Source organism: Macrobrachium nipponense, chromosome 30 (genome assembly GCF_015104395.2).
Source record: "Macrobrachium nipponense isolate FS-2020 chromosome 30, ASM1510439v2, whole genome shotgun sequence".
Taxonomy (NCBI): domain Eukaryota; kingdom Metazoa; phylum Arthropoda; class Malacostraca; order Decapoda; family Palaemonidae; genus Macrobrachium; species Macrobrachium nipponense.
Genome location: NC_087218.1, coordinates 33,939,416 through 33,951,633, shown reverse-complemented (window position 1 = coordinate 33,951,633; position 12,218 = coordinate 33,939,416). Strand labels below are relative to the sequence as shown.

Below are 12,218 nucleotides of genomic sequence, written 5' to 3'. Positions count from 1 at the left end.
TATATATATATCTATATATATAATATATATATATATTATATATATATATATATATATATACATATATATATATATATCATATATGAAAAATTTAACGGCTCTACATACGAAAAGTTTTCAAGATACGAAAGGTTTCTGTAAAGTCAGAGATTCGCCTGAACCACCGATAACAATTTTGAAACTCGCGCTCCGCCAACTTAGTCGCGGCCATGAGATCCTTCTCTCATATTGGCCAGCGTCCCTCCCATCATGCATCTATGAACGTGGTGGCGTGCCTCGGCCACTCGGTACCAGCATTGTTATGGTACGCACGCGGTATTCATTTCGGGATCGTCAATGTGTATTTTAAAAAAAGATTTCTTTACATTCAACTTCCCTGTCAGATATATACTTAGCTATAGACTCCGTCGTCCCAACAGAAATTCAAATTTTGCGGCACACACTACAGGTAGGTCAGGTGATCTACCGCCCTGCCCTGGGTGGCAGGACTAGGAACCATTCCCGTCTTCTAATCAGATTTTCTCTGTTGCCGGTACTATCAACATTGTTGTTGGTTCCTCTTGACTAGATTTTCATTTTTCATCGACAATTGATCTTCTTGACCGACTTTTGGTGACGTATTTAGATTGTTGGATTGGCGTACGCTTTCGTGGACTGTTTTTGTGGACTTGCTTTGGATTTTTCTTATAATGTCTGATTCTAGTTTTGTGATGAGAGTTTGTGTGAATGAAGGCTGTAAGGTGAGATTGCCGAAGGCTTCGGTCGATCCTCACACTGTATGTAAGGGTTGCAGAAAGTATGAATGCTCTTTTGTTAACACCTGTAAAGAATGCGAGAGTTTGAGTGCGAAAGAGTGGAAGACTAACTTCTTATTTGAAGAAGTTAGAGAGAGAGAGAATGAGGAAAGCTTCCTCCAGAAGTTTGAGTGGTTCTAGATCTAACGAGCTAGTTCCTAGTTTGGGAACTTCTTCCCCTCTTATAAGAAGTGCTACTTCTCCTTCTTTTTCAGCCCCTTCACCTATTGCAGATCCTGCAGATTTGCCAACTGAACTAGCAGATCTAAAAGCTGCCTTTAAAATAATGTAGAGTAAGATGGCTGCTTTGCAAGGTAAGCATGGTGATGAAGTGAATTATGCGGTGGACAGTGATGCGAGTGTCCCCAGTGTAGTGGAGGGGGCGTCTGGTCGGCTCCACAATGCTCCCAGGTCTAGACCTCTTCCAAGCTCCCAGGCCCAGAGGAGAAGGAATGTCGAAAGCCGTACGGAGGTTGTGGAGATTCCCCACCGATCAGGCGTCCCTTCAGCAGGATCTGTTACACCTCAGACTGCCAGGGATCGCTATCGTAAAAGCGTCCTGTGTGAGTGCTTCTCATCGTCAGGATCCTCATCTCCTAGATGCGGTTGGAGGGATACTGATCGCTCGCGACCGTTGAAGAGGAGCTGGAAAGCACCGGCTCTTGACTCGAGTCCGGAACGCTTCCCAGAAGAGTCTCCTTCGGAAATCAAGAGAACAAAGAGAGCCTTCTTGTCTCCCGTAGCTGTCATGGAGCCACAAGTTACTTCCAGAGCTCCTTCCCCTCCTCCCGAGGAGGATAAGGAGGCGGCTACCACGAGGATCCTCCTGGCCATGCAGGAGCAGATCTCTTCTTTAGTTGGAGTGCTCTCAAAGGATCCTCCCCGGAGGAAAGATACTTCCCTTCCGATCAAGAGGTCCTCTCGGCACTTAGAGGTTCCTCCCCCCAAGTTCGTTTCTTCAGATCAACGATATGTCAAAGTTGAAGGTGTGTCTGAACGCCCTCCTTCTATGAGGACGTTTCCTCTTGCCAATAAACAAGTAGCTCCTACTTGTGATTGGTCCTCTTCAGATCAAGAGGAGCCTACCAGGAAGCGCGAGGCGCTCTCCAGGCACAAAGTGCCTTCCAGGCAGGAGGAGCCAGTCAGGCACGAGGCACCAGCCAGGAGCGAGGAGCCACCCAGGAGCCAGGAGTCAGCCAGGCGCAAGGCACCAGTCAGGAGCGATGAGCTAGCCAGGCGCGAGGCACCAGCCAGGAGCGAGGAGCCAGTCAGGTGCGAGGCACCAGCCAGGAGCGAGGAGCCAGCCAGACGCAAGGCTCCAGCCAGGAGCGAGGAGCCAACCAAGAGCGAGGAGCCAGCCAGGCGAGAGGCTCCAGCCAGGAGCGAGTAGCCAGCCAGGTGCGTGGTGCCAACCAGGAGCGAGGAGCCAGCCAGGCGCATGGCACCAACCAGGAGCGAGGAGCCAGCCAGGCGCGTGGCGCCAACCAGGAGCGAGGAGCCAGCCAGGCGCGTGGCGCCAACCAGGAGCGAGGAGCCAGCCAGGAGCCAGGAGCCTGCTAGGCTTGTAAGAAGGAAAGTTTCTGATTTTCAAACTTTGGGGCAAAGAGCTTCGATGTCGATTAGCTCTTCCCCAGATAGAAGCCCTTCCCCTACAGAACGAAGGAGGTCTTGGAAAGACTTATCCTCCAAACGGGAACGTTCTCCCTTATCCGATCTCGTACTAGAGGAGGTGTCGGAAGACGAGTCTCCTGCGAATGAAGGTCTTTCTAACTACAAGACTTTAACCACCTTATTGCTTCAGGAGTACGGAGATTCGCTTAGTCCTGCCACTCCTCCTTCTCCTCGTTCGCTTTTCTCCAGTACTAGAACATCAAAGTCCTCTTTCTTTTTGAAAATGAGACCGGCTATTTCTATGAAGGCCCTCCAGTCTCTCAATTCATGGATGAACGTGAAGAAGGAATTGGGCAAGACAGTGTTCTGCATGCCTCCATCCAAGCTTTTAGGAAGGAGGGGCATTTGGTACGAGACAGGAGAAACCATGGGTCTGTCTCTCCCTGCATCAGCAGAGTCAGACTTCTCGAGTCTGGTTGACTCTTCAAGACGACACGACACGCCTTAGCGTCCGCTAGATCGACGTGGAGCATGTCGGAGTTGAACCACCTCCTTAAAGGACTTTTCCTCGTGCTGGAGGTCTTCAATTTCCTGGATTGGTCCCTTGGAGTTCTTGCTAAAAAGACCCAAGACACTGACTTTCTCAACAACCCAGAAGTTCTCCATAGCGTCCTGGCATGCATGGACAAAGCAGTTCAAGACGGCTCGGGATCGGTGTTTGGATCTTTCTTGACTAAGGCTGTTTCTCCAAGTCAGAGAACTGCCTTATTGTTCGCGCCTTTGTCTGATCATCTGTTCCCTTCGCAGTTAGTGAAGGATATTTCACGCTCACTGACTGAGAAGGCAACACAAGACCTTCTTGTGCAGACAGCCAAGAAGAGCCGCCCTAATGTGTCCGCTCCTAAGAAGGACTCTCGTCCTCCTCAGCAGCCCTTTCGTGGAGGCTCTACGACACGTCCCCCCTCCAGAAAGAAAAACTCAGACAAGAGAGGAAGGTCATCCTTCCGGCCCTTCAAAAAGGGAAAATGACTCGCAGATCCTCCGAACACCAGTGGGCGCCAGACTCCTGAATTACGCAGAAGCCTGGGCCTTGAGAGGAGCCGACTCCTGGTCGCTGTCGGTTCTAAGGAAGGGATATATCATCCCCTTCAAGGACAGACCTCCCCTAACTACAACTCCTCGGGAACTGTCCGCGAGATACAGAGACCCTGTAATGAGAGATACACTCCTTTGAATGGTGGATCAGATGTGGGACAAGGAGGCCATCGAACTGGTGTAGGATCTCCACTCCCCGGGATTTTACAATCGTCTTTTTCTAGTCCCGAAGCTTCGGTGGGGTGTGAGACCGTACAGAGGTAAGCGCGCTGAACCGGTTCGTGGAAAAGAAAAAGTTCCTCATGGAAACGTCCGCCTCGGTTATGTCAGCCCTACGTCCAGGAGATTGGATGGTCTCCCTGGACTTACAAGACGCATATTTCCACGTCCCCATTCATCACTCGTCGAAGAAATTTCTTCGATTCATGATAAAGGACAAAATCTTTCAATTCAGGGCTCTGTGTTTCGGCCTGTCTACAGCTCCTCAGGTATTCCCGAGCCTGATGAAGAATGTAGCGAAATGGCTTCATTTAAAGGGAATCAACATCTCCCTTTACTTGGACGACTGGCTCATCAGGGCCAAGTCAGGGAGCCAGTGTTTGGAGGACCTAACATCAACACTAGGCCTGATACAGTCTCTGGGATTACTCGTAAACCTCAAGAAGTCACAGTTGATCCCCAGCCAGAACCTGGTTTACTTGGGGATTCAGATGGATTCTCTGGGTTTTCGGGTGTTTCCTTCGCAAGAGAGACTCACTCGAGGCTTGTCAAAGATCTCGAACTTCTTAGAGAAAGAACAGTTCAGCGAGGGAATGGTTGAGCCTTTTGGGGACCCTTTCCTCGCTGGAACAGTTCTTTCCTCTAGGGAGGCTTCACATTCGCCCCCTACAGTTCTTCCTGAAGAAAGTCTGGAATTGGAAGACAGGGCAACTTTCAGACTCTTTCCCAATCCCTCTGGAGGTGAAGAATTACTTAAAGTGGTGGTTGGCCCCTCTCAAAAAGAACGAGGGCTTGTCCCTTGCTCTGCGGAACCCCAACCAAGTGTTGTTTTCCTATGCTTCGGAGTCGGGATGGGGAGCAACGCTAGGAGCAAGGGAGGTGTCGGGCACCTGGACAAAGGAGCAGGTGTCGTGGCATATCAATTGCAAAGAACTCGTGGCCATACACCTAGCCTTAAGGTTCTTCGAGGAGGAAGTCAGAGGCGGGATGGTCCAGGTAAACTCGGACAACACCACGGCTCTGGCTTACATTCGCAAACAAGGGGGGACTCATTCGTTCTCCCTCTACAAACTGGCGAGGGATCTGTTGATCTGGACAGAGGAAAGAGGCATAACTCTCCTCACGAGATTTATTCAAGGAGAGAGAAACGTGAGGGCAGACAGACTGAGCAGGAGGAATCAGGTCCTTCCCACAGAGTGGACTCTCCACGCAGAAGTGTGTCAAAGTCTGTGGTCTCTGTGGGGGAGACCTCACATAGACCTATTCGCCATGTTCCTCTCCAAGAGGATAGAAATCTTATGCTCATCAGTAGAGGACCCAAGAGCTTTTGCAGTCGACGCCCTTCTCCTAGATTGGTCGGGCATAGAAGCCCATGCATTACCCCCCTTCAAGATTCTGGGGGAAGTGCTCAGGAAGTTCGTGGCCTCAAAGGGGACGAGGTTGACCCTCATAGCCCCATTTTGGCCCACGCAAGAATGGTTCACAGAGGTACAGGAGTGGACGGTGGACTTCCCCAGATCTCTTCCAAACAGGACAGATCTTCTCAGACAACCCCACTTCGAGAGGATTCATCAAAACCTCCCCGCTCTCGCTCTGACTGCCTTTCGACTATCGAAAGACTTGTCAGAGCGAGAGGCTTTTCTCGCAAAGCTGCGAGCGCTATCGCGAGAGCCCGAAGATCTTCAACAATTCGGGTTTACCAATCGAAGTGGGAAGTCTTTAGGAGATGGTGTAGGGCGAAGAAGCTGTCCTCCTCCAATACCTCTGTGACCAACATCGCAGATTTCCTCCTTTTCCTGAAGGAGGAATTGCACCTTTCAGTATTCACCATCAAAGGGTACAGAAGTATGCTATCAGCCATTTTCAGGAACAGAGGCCTGGAAATAGCTGAAAATAAAGATCTGCACGGTCTTATTCGATCTTTCGAAACTTCAAAATCTAGTAAGCTGAAAACTCCAAGCTGGAATCTTGACGTGGTCTTGAAATTCCTGACCTCGGATATGTTTGAACCTCCACAACGTGCCTACTTTAGAGGTGTTACTAGGAAATGTATTTTCCTGTTGTCCCTCGCTACTGCCACGAGAACGAGCGAACTCCACGCTCTAGATTCTTGTGTGGGCTTTAGAGGGGATTCTGCCATATGTTCGTTCCAGACATTGTTTCTGGCGAAAAATGAAAACCCTTCAAAGCCCTGGCCCAGGAGCTTTGAAGTGAAAGGCCTTTCTAGCCTAGTAGGTAAAGAGATTGAAAGGTCTCTTTGCCCTGTCAGGGCTCTTAAATATTATCTTAGTAAGAAAAAGCAGATGGGAGGTTGTCAACAAGGTCTCTGGTGTGCTGTTAGGGACCCAAAGAGACCCATGTCCAAAAACGCCTTGGCCTTCTTTGTAAGAAGCGTGATTACGGAGACTCATCTTAACTGCCCTGATGACTCCTTCAAAATACTCAGAGTCAAAGCTCATGAAGTAAGAGCTGTTGCTACTTCTTTGACTTTTCAAAGGAATATGTCAATGAAGGACATCCTTGAAGCGACTTATTGGAGATGCAATTCGGTCTTTGCATCTCATTACCTGAAGGACGTCAGGGTTACATATGAGAAATGCTTCTCTCTTGGCCCGTTTGTGTCAGCGGGGACAGTGCTGGGACTTGGAGCAAATACCGACCCTTAACATTTTTTTTTGAGTATCGTAACCCTCTTGTTAGATATGTTTTTGGTTTTCTACTGGCAGGGGCGCAAGATGTCGCACAGGCGGCCGTCGCTTTTTCGTCAGTAAGGAGCCAGAGGTGTATCTGACTTGTGGGGTTGGTACAAAATTTTTTTTTGTAACTATATATTTACGTGCGTTTATGTGGTTTCGAGTTCTTTGGTTGTTTGTTAGGAGTTTGGGGATAAATCCTTTCAATCTTTAGAACTAACCCGGGTGTTAGGATCAGGTGATCGGGATTGGTGTTGTGCTCCTTGAATAAGGTGTATTGTCATGTTAGTGGATTAGCACCCAATGACAAAGGCCTTTAGGCTCTGCCGAGTAAGTGGATAAGACCCCATTGGCAGACCCACAAGAACTCTTAGCCATAGATCAATATCTCGCTGAGGCTCTTGAGGCGAAGCAGACTCCTAGGCAGTAGCCACGAAGTCTTCCGCCTAATCAGGTAGGAACCAAGGTTTATTAATACCTACAACATATGTTGTTTACCTGTCTATTTCAGTAGTTAGCTGTCTCTTACCCACCACCAAGGGTGCCAATCAGCTAAGTATATATCTGACAGGGAAGTTGAATGTACAAAAATGATATTGTTATGATACAATAAAGTTTTGTACATACTTACCTGGCAGATATATACAATTAATGGCCCACCCAGCCTCCCCGCAGGAGACAGGTGGAAGAGAGAAAATCTGATTAGAAGACGGGAATGGTTCCTAGTCCTGCCACCCAGGGCAAGGCGGTAGATCACCTGACCTACCTGTAGTGTGTGCCGCAAAATTTGAATTTCTGTCGGGACGACGGAGTCTATAGCTAAGTATATATCTGCCAGGTAAGTATGTACAAAACTTTATTGTATCATAACAATATCATTTCTCATATCTTTTCACAGAAAATGGAAAAAGAAGAGCACCTCTTGAGTGACGACATATATGATATGATTGACCAAGATCTCTCTCGTGGGATAAGTGACCAAGATCTCTCACATGGGATAAGTGATCAAGTTCTCTCTCATGGGATAACTGGCAACTTTGCAAGGTTGGTAGAATCTCCACTCCCTGCTGAACAGAGGGTGTTGAGCAATCATTTACAACATGCATACCAGTATAATCAAGGCACTTCAGTTTATGTTGAAGGTCAGCAGCTGAACATTCAGTACCCAAATCAGTTGCAGAGAGAGCATTTGGTTGACCAGGGTTTTGATGAACACCAGGGCCAACAGAGTCATGAGGTGCAACAATTAGTAGATAATTATCAAGACGGGCAGCCGTTAATTAATACTACGCGCTGGCCTTGTGGGAGATTGCTGTCTTCGTTATTGTATTGCCAGCGATTTCTTTGTCTTTTATCCAGACAAGAAGCAGCCGTTCCATCTCGTCGTGCATGTGGGTCCTCTTGCTGGACAAAATAGTGATGCCCTTGGAAGGTGTAGCTGCTTTGATGACATCCTTCTGTTTAAGGATGGTGCCTATTGTCGACGGATTTCGGCCGTATTCCTTGGCAATCACACTCAATCGCATACCAGCTTCATACTTCTTGATAATCTCCATCTTTGTCTCCAAAGTGAGCATTCGCTTCTTTCCGTGAATTTCAACTTTATTGGGACCCATGACTACGTTATCTTGTACGTAATTTACGTATTAGTAGAATAAAGTTTTCGCACAACACTATAAAGTATGTATACTGCAACAAAATCACTAATGAATTTACGTTACTAAACGAAATCGTTAGACCGAACGAATACCGCGTGCGTACGATAACGATGCTGGTACAGAGTGGCCAAGGCTTGCCACCATGTACATAGATGCATGATGGGAGGGATGCTGGCCAATAGGAGAGAAAAATCTCATGGCCACAACTAGCATCAGGAACCAATGGGAGAGCAGGAGGATGGTGGCGAGTCTAATAAGTTGGTGGGGCGCGAGTTTCAAAATTGTTATCGGTGGTTCAGGCGAATCTCGGACTTTACAGAAACCTTTCGTATCTTGAAAACTTTTTGTATGTAGAGCCGTTAAATTTTTTGTATAGGCTTTCGTATCTCCAGTTTTTCGTAAGTTGAGCCTTTCGTATCTCGAGGTACCACTGTATAAATATTGGGATATATAACAGTGCAAAAAAAAAAAAAATTTCATATATAATGTGAGCAAAACAGTTAAAGCTAATGAGTTAATTTTTTTCGTTATATTCTACACTAAATATTAATAATTTTGGTATATAACACATTGTAAAACTATCAAAGCAACACAGAGAAAATATTATCACAAAATGATGCATGAATTCCTAACGTGCGGACGTAAAAAAAAAAGCTGTTTTCAAAAATTCACCATAAATCAAAATATTGTGCTAGAGATTTTCCGTTTGTTGCAAAATGAAGGTAATTGATTGAATATTACTAGACTGTAAGTGTTGTAGCTTACAATTGCAGTTTTCGACCATTTCGGTCTAGTTAAAGTTGACCGAAGGACGAGTTTTTTCTATTTATCGTTGTATGAAAATATTTCAAAACTGATAAAAGCTACAACCATGGGTGGTTTTTTGTTGTATTGTACATGAAATTGCACACATTTTCATATATAAAACTTTATGTAACGGCTAATTTAAAATGGTGCAAACATTACAACAATCGGACAAAAAAATTTCTAATTTTTTTCGGAAGTTACCGCGTGGACGTAAGTAATGTTTTCTTTTTTCTTTTCTTTTTTTTCTTCATAAAATCACCATAAATCGAAATATTGTGCTAGAGACTTCCAATTTGTTGCAAAATAAAGGTAAATGATTGAATATCACTACAATGTAAGAGTTTTAGCTTACAATTGCGTTTTTTTACCATTTCGGTAGAGTCAAAGTTGACCGAAGGTTGATATTTTGGCACTTATCGTTATTTATATGAAAATATTTCAAAATTGATAAAAGCTACAACCATGGGTTGTTTCTTGTTGTATTCTATATAAAATTGCGCACATTTCCATATATAAAACTATGTAACGCCTAATTTAAAATGGTGCAAACATTACGACAATTGGACAAAAAAATTTATGATTGTTTCGGAAGAGTTACCGCGCGGACGTAAGGAAAAAGTTTTTTCATAAATTCACCATAAATCGAAATGTTGTACTAGAGACTTCCAATTTATTGCAAAATGAAGGTAAATGATTGAATATTATTAGAATATAAGAGTTTTAGCTTATAATTGCGTTTTTCGACCATTTCGGTAGAGTCAACGTTTCCTGAAGGTTGAAATTTTGGCACTTATCGTTATTTATATGAAAATATTTTAAAACTGATAAAAGCTATAACCATGTTTTTTTTTTTTTTTTTTTTTTTTTTTTTTGTATTCTACATGAAATTGTGCACATTTTCATGTATAATACTCCATGTAATGGCTAATATAAAATGGTGCAAAAATTATGTCATAGTGACGAAATCATTTCTGTGATGTGTTGCTGATGCTTTTTAGTGCGAGAAGAAAGAAATTTGTGCTTGCGCGCCTGGGTTACGATTGTAAATAAAACGCCTTGATCCGTGAGCTCCCAGCATCCCCCAAGGCGCGTGATTCAAAAGTTTTCGCCTAGTAGGCCTATAACTTCTGCGAAATTTAAAAAAATTTTTATATCGACGTACCATACGTCCAATCGGCACCCAACAGACAATTTATATCGACGTTTAATTCGTCCAATCGGCGTTAGGTATTGAATGGTCCAAATTGTTGTTGTATTTCATTGTTTATAGGTCAATTTAGCTTTATTATGAAATTTACTGGGGTGTTTTTGAGGGCTTGGAACGGATTAGCCATTTTACATGTAAAATGCTGTTCAAGATACGAAAAACTCATGATACGAAGGCCGCCTCAGAACGGATGAATTTTGTATCTCGAGGTTCCACTGTATATATAAACTCATATTTTTTTATATTTTAGAGTTGGTTTACTACTTACTAGGTTCCATGAATAATGTTTATTGTATCCTCAGGAGGGAGCCAAGGAAACAGCGTGCAGATACGACTGGCATCAAACAGGATCTCACGTGTGCGTTTCTATCTACGCAAAATTGAGTGATAGTGCAAGTTCATTTGTCGATGCCAATCCAATACGCTTAAATGCTAACATAGTATTTGGAGATGCACAAATTTTTAAGTTGGATATAGAATTAACTGGGGTAAGTGGATATTTCATTAAACTTTGTCCTTTTGTATGATTGTACAGTAGAACCTCAGACCTCAATGCTAATCCATTAAAGAAGAAGTGTTGAAATGCGATTTAGTCGAGATCCGAATAGATTTTTTCCCCTAAGAAATATCTGAAAATGGATTAATCCATTCTTGACCACCAATTATTACCCTATGCCTTTTTTTCAAAACATTACACTTAAATTACAATTAAATAAGTTCAGAGTTAAATAACATACTTATTGTATTAGATGTCCTTTCTTAAATTTGTAAATGTATGCTGTATAAGAAAAACTGGCCTACATCCAATTCGGCCACATTACTGATGGTTTACTGAGCACCATAGGCTAGGTTAGGTGTAGTATATACTGTAACATACTGAGTATACTGAGTAGGCAGAAAACTTGTTAATAATAAAGCATTGGAAAACAAGCCTAATTATTATGGTAAATTAATGAAGTGTTAAAGATAAGATCCAAAATTGGTCATGCGAATGCCTCTTTCATACTTTGAAATAATCTCCTCCTCAAGTTTAGTCGCAGTTCTTACTATTTTCCTCTTCTGCTTGTCTGCTATGATTGTCTTGGAACCCATAATTGAATCAAAATAGTACAGTATAGCAAGCCATAAAACCTAAGGAAATATTCCATTACAAACATTTACATGCTCAAAACAAAAGCAGCAGGGTAAGCTGGCTTTTAACAACAATGCCAACTAGTGGCAACTGACCAAAACACTTCTGTTTACAAAAATCATATGGTCCAGTGGGTCGGATACCAGTTTTTTGTTTGAGCTCTTCTGCAAAATTTACTCAATTTCACATCAAAATCTGATTGTGTTGAGTTCTGATACAGTCGAGGACCGGGGTTCTACTGTACTTGAACCAGATAATTATAATGGATGCTTTGAAACTACATTACTATTGTGATTGTTACACCAAGGTGACAGAAGTCAAGAAGTGTATATTTGTTCCTATACGATATACAAACCCCTCGGGCCTTCAGTTTAGGAATTACTTTCGGCGAATCTGGAAAACAGCTGTTGAACTCTTGAACAAGGTGGTTAGGCAGTATCTACAGTTCGGTAGGCGGAGATGCCTGCATGCCCGGATGTAAGCATTCCAGTTTGCTTTCAGCCATCATGTAATGCAGACGTATTTTCGTGGGCTCTTCCCTGACTGTCGTTAAACTCACTTTTCCCATTGGGATTTTTCTTTTCTTACTTTTTTGTATACTGAATATACTGTTTGATATTTATTAATATACAAACCCACAATTTCTGATTACCTTGCAGACCGCCTTCCCCCAGTTTGTGTCTCTCGGGGCTGGTGGCCAAGGGCGTAACATTCGTCTCCTATCATTACCTTACAGCATTCTGTCCTTCAGGAGCGATCTTTCCTTCACCCTCTTCACTTGCTTGTCAGGTGAGGAGTTGGGGGGGCCCTTGTTGGCGGTCAGGCGACCTCTTCAAAAGGGCCTTCTCCTGCTTTGTAGGGCATTTACCACGAGAGAAGTCCTTCTCTACTGATCAATTTTGCCATTCTCTTCAGGTTAATAGTGAGCATCGCAGGCACAGCAGTAGATTGGTGTATTGTCATTGTTGGCTTCCTTTCTTTTAGGATTTTCAACTTTAGCAC

The 12,218-nt window shown here is 44.0% G+C and overlaps 1 protein-coding gene across 3 annotated transcripts in view; it reads left to right on the top strand.

The window, feature by feature from the left end:
- LOC135202419 (cysteine and histidine-rich domain-containing protein morgana-like) overlaps positions 1 to 12,218 on the top strand; it is a 262,246-nt gene that overhangs the window by 205,753 nt on the left and 44,275 nt on the right. For all 3 annotated transcript variants that reach the window (XM_064231811.1, XM_064231810.1, XM_064231812.1), the window contains exon 6: positions 10,387 to 10,572. In XM_064231811.1, coding sequence (XP_064087881.1) covers positions 10,387 to 10,572 — 186 coding nt within the window. The remainder of the gene's footprint in view (positions 1 to 10,386; positions 10,573 to 12,218) is intronic.